The 22,625-nt window shown below is 41.9% G+C and overlaps 1 protein-coding gene and 1 pseudogene across 4 annotated transcripts in view; both read left to right on the top strand.

The window, feature by feature from the left end:
- Window positions 1–22,625, top strand: part of TUFT1 (tuftelin 1) — a 43,812-nt gene that overhangs the window by 1,126 nt on the left and 20,061 nt on the right. For 2 of the 4 annotated variants that reach the window (XM_070044408.1, XM_070044407.1), the window contains exons 2-3: window positions 22,034–22,108; window positions 22,522–22,623. In XM_070044408.1, the coding sequence (XP_069900509.1) occupies window positions 22,034–22,108; window positions 22,522–22,623 (177 nt within the window). The remainder of the gene's footprint in view (window positions 1–22,033; window positions 22,109–22,521; window positions 22,624–22,625) is intronic. The other 2 variants (XM_030846362.3, XM_070044406.1) reach the window with 1 other exon arrangement.
- Window positions 1,327–1,449, top strand: LOC115847045 (small nucleolar RNA SNORA11; annotated as a pseudogene).

Raw genomic sequence — 22,625 nt, 5'->3', positions numbered from 1 at the left:
CTAGGTCTGCTGGGGAACTTAACCCAGAATGGGTGTGTATTATTTCATCAATTTCTAAGCTATTGTGGGGGGGAGTGAAATGAGAGACAAGGTGATGGGGCGTTTGTATGCCTCCCTTTCCCCCACTCCACTCCGATTCTGATTCCCTTCCCCTCTTCCTCTCAGCATGCCCTTGAGATAGAGCTAACCCATGTGCACCTGAATTATGGCTCTTCAAAGAATATTTGTTGACTAGTTTCTCATTTCAAGTTTAGGATATACATGATCACTTAATTCTGTTCACAGTCCCCTCTCTGTTTCTGCCCAGGCTGTGAGAGTTTCCACCACATTACAATTCAGGTCTTGCTACTGCCCAACCCCAGTACCTCCATGCCTCATCTTCAGTAGATAGAAAAAATCCATCCTCTATCGTGTCAGCCCCAAGTCCTACTCCATGAGCTTGCTCACTGTTTTGGGATGGTTGAGGCAGGGAACGGGGTATGAGGAAAATAAAGGAGAGGGGTGTTTGCACTTCTTTTTGCTTGCTGTAGAAAAGAGATCCAGAAAAGTCTTAAGTCTAAGGCATTGGCAGTGTTGAGAATGAATTGACACTCTCTTCCATCCCTTGATGTTTTGCTGCTTGTCTGGCGGGGGAAAATAGTGGATTGAAAAATAGCAAGGAATTCAGACAATCTCCAGCCATAGATTAGTTTGAAGCTTATCAGAGACCTCTAGAATGAGGGGGAGACAGAAATTCCCTTTTATTCTTTCTTTCTAGGCTGGGCTTGAGAGTTATTTGACTTCAAAGGTGGGAATGACATAACTATTGCTGAGATCTGGTGTTAAGAGACATTCCTGAGCTCTTAAGGAAGGGGAGGAGGTTGTAAACAATCTTATCAGTCAGGAGACAAGCTTTTTCCTGGATTCCTCTCCTCTGAGCCATCCTGCAGATAGAATTTATGGCTCTGGACAGTCTCCAGGAACCTCTTGTATATTCACACCATTGAAGGAGTGCTCAGTGCATGTGTAAAGTGAGTGAGTGAATAAATAAACGAACAGATGTTTCTTCTGGTGTCTGCAGCGTAGACAGTTTAACTGTCTGGTGTGTCCTAGTGAATGTCAGGACCCTTGGACTGTGTTGGTATTTCTCCACCAGCCAGGCCATATGCCTCAGTGCACTGCACATGGACATGGAAATATGGCTAATGCATTCTCTGGGTTGCTTTTATTGTTGGAGGTAGATGTGGCAGGTACAGGGAGCCAGTGTTTTTTTTTTCAAACTGCTGATCGTAATCGCATAATCACTGAGATCAACTTAGTGGGTCAGAACCAGCGTTAAAAAAGAAATAGATGTGCTCAGAGCAGGAAGCCGGAAGAAATGGTTCCTCTGTTTACAACACACCCAACAGGAATCATTGTAACAAGGGGCTCAAAACTTGTGGCCTTCCTATAAATAAATACCCTACAGGTGTCCCCCTGTACCTCTACTGGGCAGGACCAGTGGGAAGGGCTCAATATTAGACGAAAAGTTGCAGTATTAGAAGAGTTTGCCTTTTTTAAAAATTTTATTTAATTTTTTATTTTTGGCTGCGTTGGGTCCTCGTTGCTGCGCGTGGGCTTTCCTTTTAGTTATGATGAGCGGGGGCTACTCTTCATTGCCACGCACAGGCCCCTCATTGTGGTGGCCTCTCTCATCTTGGACCACAGGCTCTAGGTGCGTGGGCTATAGAGCGCAGGCTCAGCAGTTGTGGCGCACGGGCCCAGCTGCTCCGCAGCATGGGGGATCCTCCCAGACCAGGGCTCGAACCCGTGTCCCCTGCATTGGCAGGCAGATTCCCAACCACTGCGCCACCAGGGAAGCCCCGAGTTTGCCTTTTAGATCCTGTCTAGTCCATGCATGGGTGGGCCATGAGTGGTCTTATAGGCATAAAGGCTTTGAACTCTCTTTTCAAAAAGGAAGAAAGAGATTCCAGCTATATGCCATTCTGGAAAAGGTAAAACTATGGCGACAGTAATGAGATCAATGGATGCCAGGAGTCTGGGGGGAGAGGGGAGATGAATATACAGAATACAGAAGTTTTTTAGGGCAGTGAAAATGCTTTGTATGATATTATAACGATGGATATATGTCATTATACCTTTGTCCAAACCCATAGAACGTGCAGCACCATTCACTTCGTTAGAGTGAACCCTAAGGTGATCTGTGGATGTTGGGTAATTACAATGTATCAATGTATGTTCATCTTTGGTTAAAAAGTACCATTCTGGTGAATGATATTGATAATGGCTATGCATGTGTGTGGGGATGTATATGAGAAATTTCTGTACCTTTCTGCTAATTTTGTTGTAAACCTAAAACTGCTCTAAAAACAATAAAGTCTTAAAAAAAAGAAATAGAATTAACACTCTCAGAGTGTTAGGGTAGACATTTTGGCAAAACTTTTGTTTCAGTTATGTCTGTGTATACATATTATATATATGTGTGTGTGTGTGTTTATTTGATTGTGATGTAAAATGTATTTTTTAGGTCAAAAAAGTTTGCAAACCACTGTAGTGAGTTACACTGGCAAATAAAAGCACAGATAAACCTCAAACTCATTTTTTTTAGACATTCCCATTTAAGTTCCCTTATTATAAGCAATAGAGAGTGGCTCCAGCTAACTTAAGCAACAGAGGAATTTATTAGACGGAAATGGGCAACACAGAGGATTTAAGGGAGAGCTTAAAAAGTCCGAACCAAGGGAGTCCTGGGGCCTGGGTAAGTGGAAGGTACTAATGGAGGGCTTCTGCTTCTGGGTGAAGTGTTTCCAGCTGTTTTAGGTCTTTTTGCCATTCTGCTCAAGATTCCAAGAGGGTGTCACTGGCCCCTTCTCCCCCTTGGCCAGGGCATGTTGGGGTTCCTTGATTGACAGGCCCACCGGATTGCCCAGTGAAGGTGGGAGATTCTCCAAAGCCAAACCCAAGTGCTGTTATCAGTGGAGGAGGATGGAAACTGTGGCAAGAGCAACAGTAGACTTTGATTGGCATGATCTCTGATTTTCTTTCTTTTTCCTTTTTAATCATTTTTTATCAAAGGAATACATGTGTATGATTTTAAAAAGATCTATTAATATCAAAAGGCCTTTAAAAGAAAATTGTAAGCAGTTCCCTACCCAAGGCCTGCCCCATGGAAGTTACCACTTTTAACTCTTTTAGCTCTTTCTAGTGTTTACTGCCATGTTTCTAAATAGTATGCTTATGATTTATCAGTTTTAGACATCATTGACTTCCTATTGTAGGAATTATAGGAAGGTTTATACTCCCACTCCTTACATGCTCCCTTTTCCTTCTCTCATCTTCCCAAAGAAATTATATCACAATTTTTTTTTTTTTGCGGTATGTGGGCCTCTCACTGTTGTGGCCTCTCCCGTTGCAGACCACAGGCTCTGGACGCGCAGGCTCAGCGGCCATGGCTCACGGGCCCAGCCGCTCCGCAGCATGTGGGGTCTTCCCGGACCGGCGCATGAACCCGTGTCCCCTGCATCGGCAGGCAGACTCTCAACCACTGCGCCACCAGGGAAGCCCCACAGCTTTTTTTATATCATTATTGGAGTATAATTGCTTTACAATGGTGTGTTAGTTTCTGCTTTATAACAAAGTGAATCAGCTATACATATACATATATCCCCATATCTCCTCCCTCTTGAGTCTCCCTCCCACTCTCCCTATCCCACCCCTCTAGTTGGTCACAAAGCACCGAGCTGATCTCCCTGTGCTATGCGGCGGCTTCCCACTAGCTATCTATTTAACATTTGGTAGTGTATATATGTCAATGCTATTCTCTCACTTCATCCCAGCTTCCCCTTTCCCCCTGTGTCCTTAAGTCTGTTCTCTATGTCTGCATCTTTATTACTTCCCTGCCACTAGGTTCATCAGTACCGTTATTTTAGATTTCATATATGTGCGTTAGCATGCGGTATTTGTTTTTCTCTTTCTGACTTACTTCACTCTGTATGGACTCTAGGTCCATCCACCTCATTACAAATAACTCAGTTTTATGGCTGAGTAATATTCCATTCTATATATGCCACATCTTCTTTATCCATTCATCTGTCAATGGACATTTAGGTTGCTTCCATGTCCTGGCTATTGTAAATAGTGCTGCAATGAACATTGGGGTACATGTATCTTTTTGAATGACGGTTTTCTCAGGGCATATGCCCAGTAGTGTGATTGGCTGGGTCATATGGTAGCTCTGTTTTTAGTTTTTTAAGGAACCTCCATACTGTTCTCCATAGTGGCTGTAGCAATTTACATTCCCACCCACAGTGCAGGAGGGTTCCCTTTTCTCCATACCGTCTCCAGCATTTATCGTTTATAAATTTTTTGATGATGGCCATTCTGACCAGTGTGAGGTGATACCTCATTGTGGTTTTGATTTGCATTTCTCTAATGATTAGTGATGTTGAGCATCTTTTCATGTGTTTGTTGGTAATCTGTATGTCTGCTTCGGAGAAATGTCTGTTTAGGTCTTCTGCCCATTTTTGGTATATCACAATTTTTGACTAAACTATGATTCTATTAATAACATTGTGGTTAAGAGCCTAGTTCTGGGAATCTGACCCAGTGGACTAGAGTCAGGGCTTCAGCGTTTGCTTTGCCCAAGATCACTTTGGTAAATTACTTTATCTCTTGTCTCAGTTTCCTCCTCCTTAAAATGGGGATAATAATTGCACCCTTCTCATAAGGTTGTTGTGAAGAATGCATATGAACCATTAAGCACAATGCCTGGCACACGGTAGGTGCTCAGATGTTAGTTGTTATTTTCTGTTACTTACTGGCTAGTGTTTTATCTTCCCCCGGTCAAGGGATGGAGAAAGAGTCTGGGAACTCTGTGGTCTGGTCAAGGTTTGCTCCTTCTCATTATGTTGATGTTTGCTCTTACATGTTCCTTTCCCCTTTCCTCTACCAGTGGAGGGTCTTGAGGATTAGAAGGAACCTATAGGTAGACACAGAGTGAAGACCTGCGTAACCTTCGCTAGTCCCAACTCAGCCAGGACTGTCTTAGAGTGATATAGTCAGGGTTCATATTTTAGCATCCCACTCTGGGCTCCTTTCCTCCTCCTCCTTTTTCAGAAATCATGGCCAAGGCAGCTGGTATCCCATGATGCACTGGACTCTGATAAAGTGATTCCCTTTAAGTATCCTATCAGTGTTACCCTTCCTTAGAATATTTGCTCTCCCCTCCCCCACCCACCACCAGTCCTCTCTACATTTTTTTATGTTGGTCAGTCTAGGCCAGAGAGGTTCTCTCAATGCCTGAGTGGATTTGAAATTTTATATCAGTTGCAGTCTGAACCTTTGTCTTTACCCTGGAATAGGTGTCATTCCTTTAGGACCTCAGAAGCTGCCTTAGTTACAGACCAAGTCTTTCCTGAGACCAAGTCTTTCCTGAGCCCGACTCTTTTTTTTTTAAACTAAAGCTGTAATTTACTGAACGCTTACTATAGGCCTCATTTTCTTTTTATAACAGCTTTATTGAGATATAATTCACATACTGTACATATCACCCATTTAAAGTATACAGTTCATTGGTTTTTAGTATATTCACAGTTGTATAGTCATCAGCACAACTGATTTTAGAATACTTTCATCACCCCATAAAGAAATCCTGACCCATTAGCAGTCACTCCCTGTTTTCTTCCAACACCCCCCCAATCCCATCAGTCTCTTTCTCTATGAGAAAGAGACAAAAATGTATTTGTGTGACATTCCTATAATAAAATATATAAAATAAAGAGAAGGAAAGAAAAAGTACTAAACTTAGAGGTGGGATCTGAGTCCGACCCCTACTAATCCTTGAGCAAATCATTTTATTTCTCCGGGCAATTTTCCATCTACAAAATGGGGGTAATAATACCTACCTTGCCTACACTTTAGGCAGGGTAGGTAGATGTGTAGGAACAGTGTGAAAGTGCTTTGCAAACCATAAATCACTTCACAAAAGTAAGGCAGCATTAACTTTCCCAAGGAGCTCTGGAAAGACCGCAAGGGAGGAGAGTAGGTGAGACAAACTGTCTAAAAGAAGCCTGTGACTAAATCTAGGGTTCTCTCTGGCACCTCATCCTCTAGGACCAGAGGATCCGGTCTGTAAGGCCACAGACTTCACCCCACGACCCCAAACCATAGCCGAGAAGGAAAACCCAGGCCCCTCTCTGCTTGGTGCCGTTGGTCGTTTTCTGGGGCTGGAGTGACCCCGAGGCTGCGAGCAGGCTCCAGGGAGCTTTAGGAATACCCCAAGATGTCTAGCAGGGTGGTCCCCACTGGGTGCTCTCTGAACGGCAAGATAGGAAGGGGAGCCATCTTCTCTAAGGAAAAAGGAGCAGAGCTAATCACAAGGTAAGCAGTCTCTAACCTCATAAACATTCCTGGGGAGAAGCCCAGCCAACTCCAAATTATAGGCAGCCTCTCCACTCTGTTCAAACAAATCTGCAGCTGTGACTCACTCCTCAGAGTGGGGAGGGGGTCAACACAGAGCTGAGGGCTTAGAGATCAAGACGCTGAGGAGGAGCGATACGGAGATATATCAGGGAGGCCCCGGAGGTTCTCACATCACTGGCTCATGTGAATAGGGGAAAGATCTATGGGAAAATACGTTTCCCCAGCTCCCACTCCCCAGGCTGCTATGAGGGCCATGAGGACTGGATGGCAGGTGAGGATCAAGGGACTCCGAGAAGGAAGTAAGGGAAGTGGAAGATTGCCCCTGAGCTGCAAACCAGCATCCTTAATTTATCCTCTCCCTATATAACCCACTCTTCCACCATTTTGTCCCTCAACCCTGTTCCCTGTTCCCACCGGGAATGTACATGGTCTCTCAAGCTGCTACAGCAGCAGCCACCTCAATTTTCCCCTTCTGAGAAATGGGAATAGCCAGCACCTTGAAACAATGGTTCCCAAGAGGTCAGGATGAGGAAAGCCCCAATAAAGTCAAAGAGGCCGGATGCAGTGGTTGGGGGATGACCCTCTCCTGGCTGAGACTGCTAACGCACTCAGCTCACAGATCTCAGGTACCCTTGGTCCTGCCTTTTGCAGGGCTCTCTAGGTCAGAGATGGTGCTTTGTTGGGGATGGCACAAAGAATCAGTCCTGCTCCTCCCCAGATTAGCCAACAGAACAGGTATTTGCTTTTTATCTGGCTACCCGCCCAGAGGCATGGGCTGGACAAGCTCTATGCAGAGGGCTGACCAGGATGACTGGGAGGTGAAATGAGAAAAAGGGATTTAGGGTGGCACCCTAAATGGGGCAGCCTTTCTCATTCCCTGGATCCCTAGCACAGGGAAACACCAGGGCCTGGAAGTGAGAGTGTGTACATAGAGGGAGGTGGTCTCCTGAACTCTCCACTCTGAGAAAGACACCCTTTTGCTCAGCCAATCTCCCTTCACGAAACCCACCTAGTGCCCAGCCAGCCTGGAATTCCCAGGTCCCCAGCACCCTCTCCCCTCTCTAGTCTCTGATTACCTTGCTTTGTGATTTTTGCTTCTTTGCCTCCAGGCCCTAGAAGACCATTTCCTCTTCTTTCCCCTGTATTTTCTTCTCCTCTTCCTGCCCCTGCTGGCTAGGCTTAAATCTGGGCCAACAGCCTCCCTGGCGCATACCTGTTCCCTCAACTAAACATCCCCACCCCTAGGAGACAAAGGTGTTTCACAAGACTCTGCATCATGACCCAAAGAGGCACATACCACAATTACCAGCAAGCGAGGAAACCTGTCCCACCTGCTCTGAGCACGCGTGTGTGGAACCAAAACCATCTGCGTGCACACACCGCCCCACTATTCCCACCCGAGAGAAATATGGGCAAACTTTGGCGCCCAAAGCCTGGTGACTGGGTAAGCCTCCTCACCCAGATCCTCCCACAGAGCCCAGGATTCCCCAAATTCCTGGCAGGCTTGGAGACATCAGCTGTAGTGCTCCTGAAGGTGAGAACTTGGCAATGAATGGGGGAGATGGAGTGGAGTGAGGAGGAATTTATGGGCTGAGCTTGAGGCAGGTCTCATGAGTGGAAGGAACAGGCAGTCACCAAACTTGAATGGTTCCTCTGCCCAGGAGTTTCTTCCCCACCCAGGTGTCACAGAGCCAGGGCTTCCACCATTTTAGAATTCATTCATTCCTTTGGAGTAAGCATCAATGACTCCAGATGAATCCCCTTTTAAAACGCAAATATTCTCACCCAGCAATTCCAATCCTAGGTATTTCTTTCCAAGAGAAAGTAAAGTGTAAATCCACATAAAAACTTGTAAACAAATGTTCATAGCAGCATTATGCACAATAGACAAAAAGAAGAAACCACCCACTAATAAGGACCTACTGTCTAGCATAGGGAACTCTACTCAATACTCTGTAATGGGCTACATGGGAAAAGAATCTAAAACGAGTGGATATACATATATGTATAACTGATTCACTTTGCTGTACACCTGAAACTAACACAACATTGTAAATCAACTATACTCCAATAAAAGTTAAAAAAAAAAAAAGAAGAAACAACCCCAAAGTCCACTCACATTTGTTCACGATGAACATGTCATAATATATCCATACAATGGAATATTATTCAGCCATAAGAAGTAATGAAATACTGATTCATGTTACAACATGGATCAACCTTAAAAACATGCTAATTGAAGGAAGCCAGTCACAAAGGATCACATGTTATATGATTACTTTTAGATAAAATATCTAGGAGTCCCTTGACTCCCTTGACTTTCTCTAGCTTAGTGTATATGAATTCAGTGCTTTTCTGTTGTGCTTACTTTCAAGAATTGCCAACGTGGCATGGTGGGTAGGAGCACAGACTCTGGAGCCACAGGGCCTGGGTTTGAATCCTGGCTCTGCTCCTTACTAGTTATATGACCTTGGGCAAGATACTTAACTTCTGTGCCTCAGTTTTCTTGTCTATAAAATGGGAATTTATACCTACCATATAGTTGTGTCGTGAGGATTAAATGAGTTAATACATGTAAAGCACTTAGAACAGTGCCTAATAGGGCTCAGCATGTAGTAATTGCTTTATTTAGGAACCGGCAATTACCAATACTATGAACATATGTGTGTACTTAAATAAATAAGAAGTCACATTTTATGAATGAATTTGTGACTTGCTTTTTTTTCACTTAATATGTCTTGGAGGTCTTTTCCTGTCAATTTATAGAGGTTTATTTATCAGCAGTGTAGTATTTCATGGTGTGGATGTTACCATACCTGACTCACACACTCACTTACTCAAGAATATTTATGCTGTTTCCACGTCTTTAACTATTGTAAAGAGTATTGCAGTCAACAGTTTTACACACATATCTTTGGGCAAATGTGCATGGATTTTCATAGGCCATATTCGTAAAAGTTGAATTACTCCAAGGGTTTATAAAATATGCAAACTGTTTATTAATATCACCAAATTAGTTTCTAAAAATACTTTTATAATCTCCAACGATATACATGGGAGATTAGTCTTTTTCCCTGCATCCTCACCAACCCTAGGTATTATCAGTATCTTTAAAATTTGCCAGTCACTTGATCTAAAAATGATATTTCTCGACTTCCCTGGTGGTCCAGTGGTTAAGAATTTGCCTTCCAACGCAGGGAGCCGGGGTTCGATCCCTGGTTGGGGAACTAAGATCTCACATGCTGCTTAACTAAGACGGTGCGCCACAACTACTGAGCCTGCACGCCACAATTAGAGAGCCTGAGCACTGCAACTATTGAGCCTGCGTGCTCTAGAGCCTGAGCGCCTCAACAAAGAGCCCACATGCTGCAACGAAGATCCCGCATGCTGCAACTACGACCCCATGCAGCCAAATAAATAAATATTTAAAAAAATAAAAATGATATTTCTGTAGGATTCACATGAAGTAACTCACTCGCTTTACTGAAAAGCAAGAAAGGATTCTTGTGTATATGTCAAGTTTTTTCTTTTTCTTTTTTTTTGGCCACACCGTGTGGCCTGTGGGGTCTTAGTTCCCTGATGACCAGGGATCGAACTGTGCCATGCGCCCTGCAGTGGAAGTACGGAGTCTTAAACCACTGGATCACCAGGGAAGTCCCTATATGGGAAGTTTTAAAGCAAAGCAATAAAATGGTCCTGGTGTACTGAACAACCAGGTTAAGAAACAGAACATTACCCATACTTTTGAAGCCCCCTGGGGTCCTTTCTGGATCATAACCCCTCTGCTTCCTCCATAGAATTTGTGAATTTTGTGTTTATTTTCTTGCTTTTTATTATGCTTTTACTGCATGCTCAAGTGATATCTTGCTTAGTTTGACATGTTTTGAACTTTGTATACATGGTATCTATATTCTACTGCTTACTTTTTTATATAACATTAATTTTGAGATTCCTTCATGTCAAAGCGTGTAGCTGTAGTTCATTGTACTAATATGCCATATTGCATTCATCCATTTACTTGTCAGTGCACCATTTGGGTTGTTTCCAGTGTTTTGCCGTTGCAAGCAGTGCTGCTGTGAGCATACTTCTATGTGTCTCATCTTACACTTTTTAACTCAGAATTTAATGAAATTCCCCCCAAATGATAACTCATTATTATTTTCATTTGCATTTCCTTGATTACTGGTAAGGTTGAGCATCTTTCATATATTTATTAGCCACTTATATTTCTTCTTAGTGTTGCCTTTCTTGGTCTTTGCTCTTTTTTTTTTTTTCTTGTTTTCCCCTTTTCATGTCTGCTTTTTTCCAGTATTCCCTACCGCCTCTCTAAACTGAGGAATCTAATGTTCTCAAAAGAAAGAGAATTGGGAAAATCCTGGACCACATTACCTGAAATTCACACAACATATATTCTTTGATATGCCCGCTCTAAGCAAGGCACTGTACTAAATAAGCCATCGAGGTCTTCAGAGAGCTTATGATTTTATTGGGGAGATGAATGAATAAGTAGTTATGAAGGAAGGGGACCAGTGTTACAGTGTAGGATATGTAGGGTGCAGTGGTTGCAGGAGCAGGCTCTGACTAAGGAGTGCTAGGGTCGGACCCTTAGAGCTGAGCCTTCAAGGTTGACTGGGAATTCTCCAAGGAGGCAAGGGAGGGAAGCGTATCCCTGGAGGAGAAAACGACATGTACACTTGTGGGGAGGTGGGAGTGTGTATTGCATTGGAAAACTCATCAACAGAAATAGAAATTTGGATTTGGATGCCTTCCTGCAATTGGATCAGGAACGTTTGGGATAGCTAATGTAGGGTACAGGTGGGGTACTGGTGGGAGTCAAGACATTATGTGATATACACTGTGATAGGTCTGATCATGCAGGGACTTTAATGCTACAATAAGGCGTTTTAAATTTTTTTGTTTGCTTTTTTTAAAAAAAGCATACATTTATGTATGTTAAACAATAACATACATACATAAAAGTGCATATATCATATATGTACAGTCAAGTAATTTTCACAAACTGGATGTATTTCTCTAACCATCACCCAGATCAAGAAGCAGATCGTCAAGAAGCCCCCTCTTGTCCCCTTCTAGTCATTACCTACCCTCCACCCTCAAGGGTAACCACTGTCCTGACTTCTGAAGCATGTATTAGTTTTGCTTGCTTTTATACTTTTTATACAAGTGGAATCATATAGTATACTTTTGTGTGTGACTTCTGTTGCTTAACATTTCTGTAAAGTTCATCCATGTTGCATATTCACTCTTTTTCATTGTTGTGCAGTGTTCTGTTGTATGACTGTATCACAGTTTATCCATTCTACTCCAAAAACATTTGGGTAATTTCTAGCTTTTGGCTATTATGAAAAATGCTACTATGAACATTCTAGTATATGTTTTTTATGGGGAAAGTATGTATGCATTTCTGTTGAGTAGATAACCAGGTGTGGAATTGCTGTGTTATAAGGTACGCATGTGTTCATCTTTGGTAGATACTTCCAAAGTGATTGTGATAATGAGCAAACCCACCATCCGTTCTGATTTTTCCACAGCCCCGGAAACTTGGTATTTTTTTTTTTTCATTTTAGTCATTCTGATGAGTAGTTTGTGGTTTCGCCTTATGGTTTTAGTTTCTAGTTCTTTGATGATGATGACTAATAAGGTGGAACCCTTTTCATATGTTTATTGGACATTTGGATATCCTCTTATGTAATGTATCTATTGAAGTCTTTTGCCCATTTTTCTGTTGGGCACCACTCTGTCTCCCTCTCCACTTTCTTTCTTTAATTATACTTTTTATTTTGAAATAATTTTAGATTTACAGAAAAGTTGCAAAGATAATACTCATATACTCTTCACCCAATTTCCCCCAATGTTAGCATCTTAATAACCATGGTGCATTTGTCATAACTAAGACATTAATGTTGATACAATACTATTAACTAAATTATAGACTTTATTTGGATTTCACCAGCTTTTCCACTAATGTCCTTTTTCTGATCCAGGATTCAGTCCAGGATACCACATTGTTTTTTTGTCTTTTTGTTTTGTAGGAATTCTTAATGTATTCTGAATATCCTTTGTCAGATAGTCATAGAGTGAATATCTTCTACTCTGTGGGTTGTCATACTCTCTTAGTGGTGTCTTTTGATGAACAAAAGTTCAGAATTTTAATATAGTCCAATGTATCAGTTTTTTATGGGGAGGATTTTTTTTGTGCTGTGGTTAAGAAAAATTTTGCCTTTCCAAGGCCATGAACGTGTTCTCCTATAAAACCTTTACTGGGGCTTCCCTGGTGGCGCAGTGGTTGAGAGTCCACCTGCTGATGCAGGGGACGCGGGTTCGTGCCCTGGTCCGGGAAGATCCCACGTGCCGCGGAGCGGCTGGGCCCGTGAGCCATGGCCGTTGAGCCTGCGCGTCCGGAGCCTGTGCTCCACAACGGGAGAGGCCACAACAGTGAGAGGACCGCGTACCGGGGAAAAAAAAAAAACAAAAAAAACCACCTTTATTGTTCTGCTTTTCACATGTACATCTATAATCCACTTGGAATTAATGTTTGTATATAGTGTGAAGTAGGAGTTAATATGCATCTTTTCCCATGACAAGGCATATTACTTTAACCTATAAGCATATGGAATATGCTTATGGAAAATATTTTAAAGAGGAGCATTATGTCAAATTTGAGGAACTGGCATTTTTGTATGTCTATTAGTCACTGTGTATTAGTCACTGTGTTCTCACTGTGTATTAGTCACTGTGTTCTCACTTAAATGTTGTACTATCCATCTTACCTAATACTAAATTAAGGCTGAGGGAGAATAAAATTAATATGCACAACAAATAAAAGCTGGAGCCAGTGCTTGAGCCAAGGTCTAACTGTTCCAAATGCTATTCTTTTTCTGCAAAGAAGAGAGAAAATCAAGTTAGGCTTGAGGAGTAATGGACCAGGCAGTAAATCTGGTGGTGATCTAGGTACTGCTGTGTATCATGTCATTCTATCAAAATAAAATATATTTTCTAAAATAAAAAAGTAAATATATAAAAAATAAAATGCAAAAAGTTGATAGGAACCTATACTGGGGTGGGGGTAGGCTGAATAAATTAGTCTGATCTATTCGTGGAATACTAGTAGCCATTAAAAGCAAATTTTGAAGAATATTTATTTATTTTTAAAATGTTTATTATTTGGTTGTGCTGGGTCTTAGTTGTGGCAGGCAGGCTCATTAGATGTGGCACGTGGGCTACTTATTTGTGGCCCAAGGGCTCCTTAGTTATGGTACGCAGGCTCCTTAGTTGTAGCATTCAAACACTTAGTTACAGCATACATGTGGGATCTAGTTCCCTGATGAGGGATCGAACCCAGGCCCCCTGCATTGGGAGTGCAGAGTCTTAACCACTGTGCCACCAGAGAAGTCCCTGAAGAATGTTTAATGTGATGGAAATTCATGATGAAATATTAAAGGGGGAAAAAGCAAGTATATAACTGTATATAGTAGTATGCCTTTCAAAAATATACATAGAAAAATTATAAGGAATACACTAACATTTTAATAGTGACTATTTTGGAGTAGTAGGATTATAATAATTATTTTTTTAAATAAATGTATTTATTTATTTTATTTATTTTTTGCTGCATTGTGTTCATTGCTGTGCACAGGCTTTCTCTAGTTGCGGTGAGCTGGGGCTACTCTGTTGCGGTGCATGGGCTTTAGGTGCATGGGTTTCAGTAGCTGTGGCTCGCGGGCTCAGTAGTTGTGGCTTGCGGACTCTAGAGCGCAGGCTCAGTAGTTGTGGCTCACAGGGTCTAGGGCGCAGGCTCAGTAGTTGTGGCACACGGGCTTAATTACTCCACAGCCTGTGGGATCTTCCAGGACCAGGGATCGAACCCATGTCCCCTGTATTGGCAGGCGGATTCTTAACCACAGTGCCACCAGGGAAGTCCAGGATTGTAACTATTTTCATTATATTCTTTAATTTTTATCTCTGGAAGTATTACTCTTTTTTTTTTTTTTTTTTTTTTTTTTGCGATATGCGGGCCTCTCACCGCTGTGGCCTCTCCCGCTGTGGAGCACAGGCTCCGGACGCGCAGGCTCAGCGGCCATGGCTTACGGACCCAGCCGCTCCACGGCATGTGGGATCCTCCCGGACCGGGGCACGAACCCGCGTCCCCTGCATCGGCAGGCGGACTCTCAACCACTGCGCCACCAGGGAAGCCCTGGAAGTATTACTTTAAAAAAAAAAAAGACAGTTGTAGATTCACATGCAGTTAAAAGAAATAATAGAGATCTCTGTACCCTTTACTTAGCATTCCTCAGTGGTAACATATTGCAAAACCATAGTACACTGTCACAATCAGGATAGTGACATAAATACAGTCAAGGGACAGAATATTTCCATCACCACAAAGATACTTCAGGCTGCCCTTTTAGAGTCACACCCACTTCCTTCCCATCTCCATCTTCTCCTTAACTCCTGGCAACCCCTAATCTGTTCTCCATTTGTATAATTTTGCCATTTCAAGACTATTATCAATACATAAATGGAATCGTATAGTATGTAACTTTTTGTGATTGACTTCTTTCATTTAGCATAATTCTTTGGAAATTGTTGTTGCATGCATCAATAATTTGTTCCTTTTTATTGCTGAATGGTAAGCATTCCATGGTATGGCTGTACCACAGTTTGTTTAACCATTCACCTACTGAAGGGCATCTGGGTTGTTTCTAGTTTTGAGGTATTACAAATAAAGCTTCTATAAATATTAGTGTGCAAGTTTTTGTGTGAACATAAGTCTTCATTTCTTTTGGATAAATGCCCAGGAGTATAATTGCTGGGTCATATGGTAGTTGTATGTTTAGTTTTTAAAGAAATTACAAACTATTTTTCAGAGTGGTTGTGTCACTTTGTATTTCCACAAGCAATGTGTGAGTGATCCAGTTTCTCTGCCTTCTTGCCAGCATTTGGTGTACTTTTTGTTTTAATCATTCTGATAGGTGTGTAGTGGTATCTCACTGTGGGTTTAATTTGCATTTCCCTAATGACTAATGATGCTGAACATTATTTTATATGCTTATTTGACATGTGTATATCTTCTTCAGTGAAATATCTTTTCATGTCTTTTACCCATGTTCTAACAAAATGTTAGAGAGTAAAATCTCTGTATTCATGAGAGATGTTGGTTTGTAGTCTGTTTATTTGTTTTTTTCTTTTTAAAATTGTCTTTGTCTGGTCTTGGTGCCACACAATAAGAATAGATTGATGAAATGAATTTGTTCCCTCCTCTTATTTTCTGGATGAGATTATGTAGAAATAGAATTGGTGTTAATTTTTTAAATATTTGGTAGAATTCTCAGTGGAGCCATCTGGGCCCGGATAGTTCTTGAGAATATTTTTTTTTGGCCTCGCCACACACTTGTGAGATCTCAGTTCCCCCACCAGGGATTGAACCTGGGCCACGGCAGTGAAAGCCTGGAATCCTAACCCCTAGGTCACCAGGGAACTCCCGAGAAGTTTTAAATTATGACTTTAATTTCCTTAATAGTTATAAGGCTATTCATATTACCTATGTCATATTAGATGAGCTGTGGTAGTTTGTATTTTTTGAAGAATTGATTCATTTTGTCTAAATTGTCGAATTTATGTTCATAGAGTTTTTCATAGTATTACCTTATACTTTCAATATGTGCAGGATCTGTAGAAATATCCTATTTCATTCCTGATATTGGTATTTATGTCTCTCTCTTTTATTCTTTGTCAGTCTTGCTAGAGGTTATGATTTGCATCGATCTTTTCAAAGAACTGCTCTTTGTTTCATTGATTTTTCTCTATTGTTGTTCTGTGTTAAAGTTTATTTATTCATGCTCTTATCTTTATTAATTCCTTCCTCCTGATTGCTTTGAGTTTGGTTCTTTTTCTAAATTCTTGTAGTGAGAGCTTAAATTATCTGATATTAATACAGCACTCCTGCATTCCTTTGATTAATATTTGCATGATATATCTTTTCCCATTCTTTTACTTCAACCAGCCTATATTTTTATATTTAAAGTATGTTTCTTATAGACAGCATATAATGAGTCATTTTTTTTTAATCCATTCTGCCAATCTGTTTTTTATTTTATTTATTTATTTATTTTGGCCGTGGCCACGTGGCTTGTGGGATCTTAGTTCCCCAACCAGGGATTGAATCCAGGCCCCCTGCAGTGGAAGTGTGGAGTCCTAACCACTGGACTGCCAGGGAATTCCAGCCAATCTGGTTTTTTTTGTTTTTGTTTTTGTTTTTGTTTTTGCGGTACATGGGCCTCTCACTGCTGCGGCCTCTCCCATAGCACAGGCTCAGCGGCCATGGACCACGGGCCCAGCCTCTCCGTGGCACGTGGGATCCTCCTGGACCGGGGCACAAACCCGTGTCCCCTGCATCGGCAGGCAGACTCCCAACCACTGCGCCACCAGGGAAGCCCCAATCTGTTTTTTAATTGATGTATTTAGACCATGTACATTTAGTGTAATTATTGGTATGGTAAGTCTGCTATTTTATTTTTGTTTGTTGTTTGTTCTCTCTGTTCTTCATTTCTCTGTTTTCTTTTCCCTGCCTTTCTGTGGGTTACTTGAACACTTTTTAGGATTCAATTTTGATTCATTTATAGTGTTTCTGAGTGTTATTTCTTTGTATAGACTTTGTAGTGATTGCTCTAGTATTACCAGTTTAAGTGAGGTATAGAAACCTTGCCTTCCTTTACATTCCTTTACCCTCTCCCATTTATAATTAATTTAAATATTTCCTGTGTATGCATTTAGAATAACATCAGATGGGGTTATAATTTTTAGCTTCAATCATCAAACATAATTTAGAAAACTTAAGGAGAGAGGGAAAGCCAATTGGATTAACCCACGTTTTTGCTATCCATGTTGTTTCTGTCTTCCTAATGTTCCAAGATTCCTTTTTTATTGTTTCCTTTCTGTTTAGAGAACTTTCAAAGCCATTCTTTTAGTGTAGGTCTACTGGTAAGAAATTCTCTTAGTTTTCCTTTACCTGAGAATGTCTTGATTTCCCTCTCATTCCTGATGAATACTTTTCCTGGGAAAAAATTGATTGAGAGGTTTTTTTTTTTTCCCCAGCACTTGAAAAATAGTGTCCCATTTTCTTCTGGCCTTCATGGTTTCCGATGACAAATCTGTTGTTATTCAAAGTGCTTTCCCCCTGTAGGTAAGGTGTCATTTTTCTCTGGCTGCTTTCAAGATTTTTTCTTTGTCTTTAGTTATCAGAAGTTTAATTACAATATATCTTGGCATGAATTTTGGGTTTATCATGTTTGCTGAGCTCCTTGAATCTGCAGATTCGTCTTTTGCCAAATTTGGGAAGCTTCAGCCATTATTTCCTTGAATACTTCTTCAACTTGTTCTCTTTCTTGTCTGCAACTGGAATTCTGATGACATGAACAGAGGAGATGACCTCTCAGGGCCCAAATCCAGCCTAGTTGTCTGTGCTCTTCCAATTAGAATACCATGGTTGAACCCAGGCCACAGCAGTGAAAGCGCCAAATCCTAACCACTAGACCACCGGGGAACTCCTGAGATTGTGTTTTAATCTGAATGCATGCCTGCGTCCTGGGGAAAAGGAGTTGGCAGCCACTCTGGCTATTTTGAAATTATTTTTTCTTCTTTCTTTTGTAATGTTCTTTTGACCTAGATGTCATGGAACACTCACTATGCATTCGGAAAATACTTACCTTTGTTAGGGGCTGTGGCAGACAGCTGCCAACAAGGAGTTAACAGTTAGAAGGGGTAATTCCTCATGGATCACAAATAAGTTAGAGGCACGTGCCACCAGAGGCCCTGTGATACAGAGGGAGCTCAGGGAAGGGAGTATGTGTTTCCCACAGGATGTAGGGAAGTGTCATGGAAGATGTGGCAATTGAATGCAAGCTCTTGAGGGACTTGCAGATGCCCCTGGTGAAAATGGGAGGAAAGAACTTTTTTTTTTAACATCTTTATTGGAGTATAATTGCTTTACAATGGTGTGTTAGTTTCTGCTTTATAACAAAGTGAATCAGCTATACATATACATATATCCCCATATCTCCTCCCTCTTGTGTTTCCCTCCCACCCTCCCTATCCCACCCCTCTAGGCGGTCACAAAGCACTGAGCTGATCTCCCTGTGCTATGTGGCTGCTTCCCACTGGCTATCTATTTTACATTTGGTAGTGTATATATAAGTCCATGCCACTCTCTCACTTCATCCCAGCTTACCCTTCCCCCTCCCTGTGTCCTCAAGTCCATTCTGTACATCTGCATCTTTATTCCTGTCCTTCCCCTAGGTTCTTCATAACCTTTTTTTTTTTTTTTAGATTCCATATGTATGTGTTAGCATACAGTATTTGTTTTTTTCTTTCTGACTTACTTCACTCTGTATGACAACTCTTGGTCCATCCACCTCACTACAAATAGCTCAATTTCATTTCTCTTTATGGCTGAGCAATATTCCATTTGATATATGTGCCACATCTTCTTTATCCATTCATCTGTCGATGGACACTTAGGTTGCTTCCATGGCCTGGCTATCGTAAATAGAGCTGCAGTGAACATTGTGGTACATGACTCTTTTTGAATTATGGTTTTCTCAGGGTATATGCCCAGTAGTGGGATTGCTGGGTCGTATGGTAGTTCTATTTTTAGTTTTTTAAGGCACCTCCATACTGTTCTCCATAGTGGCTGTACCAATTTATATTCCCACCCACAGTGCAAGAGTGTTCCCTTTTCACCACACCCTCTCCAGCATTTATTGTTTTTGTTGTTGTTGTTGTTGTTTTTGTGGTACACGGGCCTCTCAGCGTTGTGGCCCCTCCTGTTGCGAAGCACAGGCTCCGAACGTGCAGGCTCAGTGGCCATGGCTCACGGGCCCAGCCGCTCCGTGGCATGTGGGATCTTCCCGGACTGGGGCACGAACCCGCGTCCCCTGCATCGGCAGGCGGACTCTCAACCACTGTGCCACCAGGGAAGCCCTCCAGCATTTATTGTTTGTAGATTTTTTGGTGATGGCCCTTCTGACTGGTGTGAGGTGATACCTCACTGTGGTTTTGATTTGCATTCCTCTAATGATTAGTGATGTTGAGCATTCTTTCATGTGTTTGTTGGCAATCTGTGTATCTTCTTTGGAGAAATCTCTATTTAGGTCTCCTGCCCATTTTTGGATTGGGTTGTTTGTTTTTTTGATATTGAGCTGCATGAGCTGCTTGTAAATTTTGGAGATTAATCCTTTGTCAGTTGCTTCATTTGCAAATATTTTCTCCCATTCTGAGGGCTGTCTTTTCGTCTTGTTTATGATTTCTTTTGCTGTGCAAAAGCTTTTAAGTTTCATTAGGTCCTATTTGTTTATTTTTGTTTTTATTTCCACTTCTCTCAGAGGTGGGTCAAAAAGGATCTTGCTGTGATTTATAATGTCATAGAGTGTTCTGCCTATCTTTTCCTCTAAGAGTTCTATAGTGTCTGGCCTTACATTTAGGTCTTAAATCCATTTTGAGTTTATTTTTGTGTATGTTGTTAGGGAGTATTCTAATTTTCCCATCACCACTTATTGAAGAGGCTGTCTTTTCTCCATTGTATATTCTTGCCTCCTTTCTCAAAAATAAGGTGACCATATGTGCATGTATTTATCTCTGGGCTTTCTATCCTTTCCATTGATCTATATTTCTGTTTTTGCAGCAGCACCATACCATATTGATTACTGTAGCTTTGTAGTATAGTCTGAAGTCAGGGAGCCTGATTCATCTGGCTCCGTTTTTCTTTTGCAAGATTGCTTTGGCTATTTGGAATCTTTTGTGTTTCCATACAAATTGTGAAGTTTTTTGTTCTAGTTCTGTGAAAAATGCCATTGGTAGTTTGATAGGGATTGCATTGAATCTGTACATTGCTTTGGGTAGTATAGTCATTGTAAAGAACATTTAAGGCAAAGGAAATGATGAGAGCATTGTTACAGAAGTGGGAGGACATGGGACGTATTGGACCAGGGGCAATGAAGAGCAGTAGCAGGAGATGTGAGTTGACTCAGACTGTGGAGAGCCTTAAATGCCACACTAAGGGTCTGGCTTTTATTTGGTAGGAATTAAGTGTTTTTGTAAAACTAGCTACATTGCCAGGATTGGGAAGGCTTAAGGGCCATGTGGAAGTGTCTTCCATTTTTCTTAAATTTGGGTTCATTCTGAGAAGTGGGAGGAGGCTAATATTTGAGTACCTCCCTCTTATGTGGCAGAGAACAACCTCCATACATTTTCAGTTACTCTTCAACCAAAAGCCCTCAGTTGGATGGTATTCCCATTTTATAGCGAGAACACTGAGAGTTAAGTAGCTGACCACAGAGACTGATTACTTCTCCACCAATTCACTCTTTCTTGTGTAGGAAGGACTATTGTCTACCCAGAAAAGCTTCTCCCAACTCTCTGGGCAGAGTCCATTCTTTCTTCTTTCTTTCTTTCCAGCAGACATGTGGAAGGTTAGGAGGGTTCCTTAAAATGTGTTAAGAGTAAGATGGCATTTATACTTCTGGACCTTATGGCAGGGTATGACCAGATGACCTCAAGGTCACTTTCATCTTGGCTAGTTCAGCACCCATCTTCCCATCGTTGGATGGGAGAGGCATATACTCCTCTTTTATGCTGCCATAATATCAAGGCTGGAAGGAGCCTTAGAGATACTTATTCCAACCGTTATTTTTCCAGTGAGATCCAGAGGCCCAGAGTGGCTAAGCCTCTTGTCCACCTGTACACATAACATGGGTTATTGGCAGGATTTGGTCCACTCTGCCTTGCTGATTCTCTCTCAATGTTATTATCTCTCCAAATCTCCAGCCCCCCACTTTTCCCTCTTATTGCATGCTTTCCCTCTCGGGTTTTCTATCTTGCTCACAATGTGTCTTTTTTTTTTTTTTAACATCTCTATTGGGGTATAATTGCTTTACAATGGTGTGTTAGTTTCTGCTTTATAACAAAGTGAATCAGTTATACATATACATATGTTCCCACATGTCTTCCCTCTTGCGTCTCCCTCCCTCCCACCCTCCCCACAATGTGTTTTTTAAAACTTCTTTGAGTTATGAAAGAACATCTGCTTTTCCCTTTGAAGTTAGGCTGATCTATTGTATTGCCTGCTTTCATTTGGATAATTTCTGTGTGGCTTATAGAAATAGGGGTTTGGATTCATGTACCTTCCTATGGTTTGGTTCTGGAAGGATATCTTAGTCTTATATATCAATAACTACCTGGTTGGCTGTCAGGTGCAGAAATTCTGGATTGGGGATGACCAATCCAGGGATGCTGTCTTCAGGGTTGGGGAAAGGAGAGTGCATGCAATGTGCTTCCTGTAATCCAAGGACCAGGGTAGCCCCTCTGCAACCACACAGAGCAGGGTGCTGTGTAGTCTCCGTGCATTGTAAAGAGCACTGTCAAAGTCCCCGGAGACATCCTTATCACCTAAGAGTGAACTGATCTTGGATAAGCTGATGTCACCTCCCCGGACCTCAGCTTTCCTTGCCTGTAAAATGCTGATAATAAGGCCCACTCCACAGGGCTGGCAAAAGTGCATGTGTACTGGTAGTAGACTATAAAGGTAAGAGGTTATTGTTGCTGTCATTGTCATTATTAGGGCAGCGTGGACATTCTCAGGCTGACTCTCCAGGGTGAACTGACAGGAGATGAACTTGAACGCATAGCCCAGAAGGTATTGAGGTTTCTGGTGGGGCAAGGCCTCCTCCCCTGCGCCAGTTCTCCTTCCTTGCTGCCGACTCCTCGTCCCAGTGCTGGCTGGAGCCACCTCCTCTGCTGCCCGGGAGCATCTCCTTTCAGACACCCCCAGCTGACCTCAGCATTGTGCACTGCTTTGGGGGATAGAGAGACCCCTATTAAAATTAAAACTAACCTGCAATTTCAACTAATTCTCCCCGTCCTGTGTTCTTGTTGCTGCTGTGTTCATCCTGTGGCTTCTGGTAGAGGTTCTGAAATGAATTTTTGGAGGGGAAAATCGGACTAACCCTTCAAGTCTTTTGAGGAGCAGTTCTTCTACATTGGTTGAGGGGCAGAAGTTCTGTGCTTGTCGTATGGTTTCTGAGCCACTTTTCTCTCTCTCTCCGGTAGGCCGGCAGGAAGACCTATGCCATGGTGTCCGGCCGCTCATCTGGTCATTCTCTGGCCTCAGAACTGGTGGAGTCCAACGATGGACATGAAGAGATCATTAAGGT

The sequence above is a fragment of the Globicephala melas genome, chromosome 1 (assembly GCF_963455315.2).
Source record: "Globicephala melas chromosome 1, mGloMel1.2, whole genome shotgun sequence".
NCBI classification, from domain to species: Eukaryota; Metazoa; Chordata; class Mammalia; order Artiodactyla; family Delphinidae; genus Globicephala; species Globicephala melas.
Note: the sequence above shows the minus strand (reverse complement) of the source record. Positions and strands in the feature narration are given on the sequence as shown.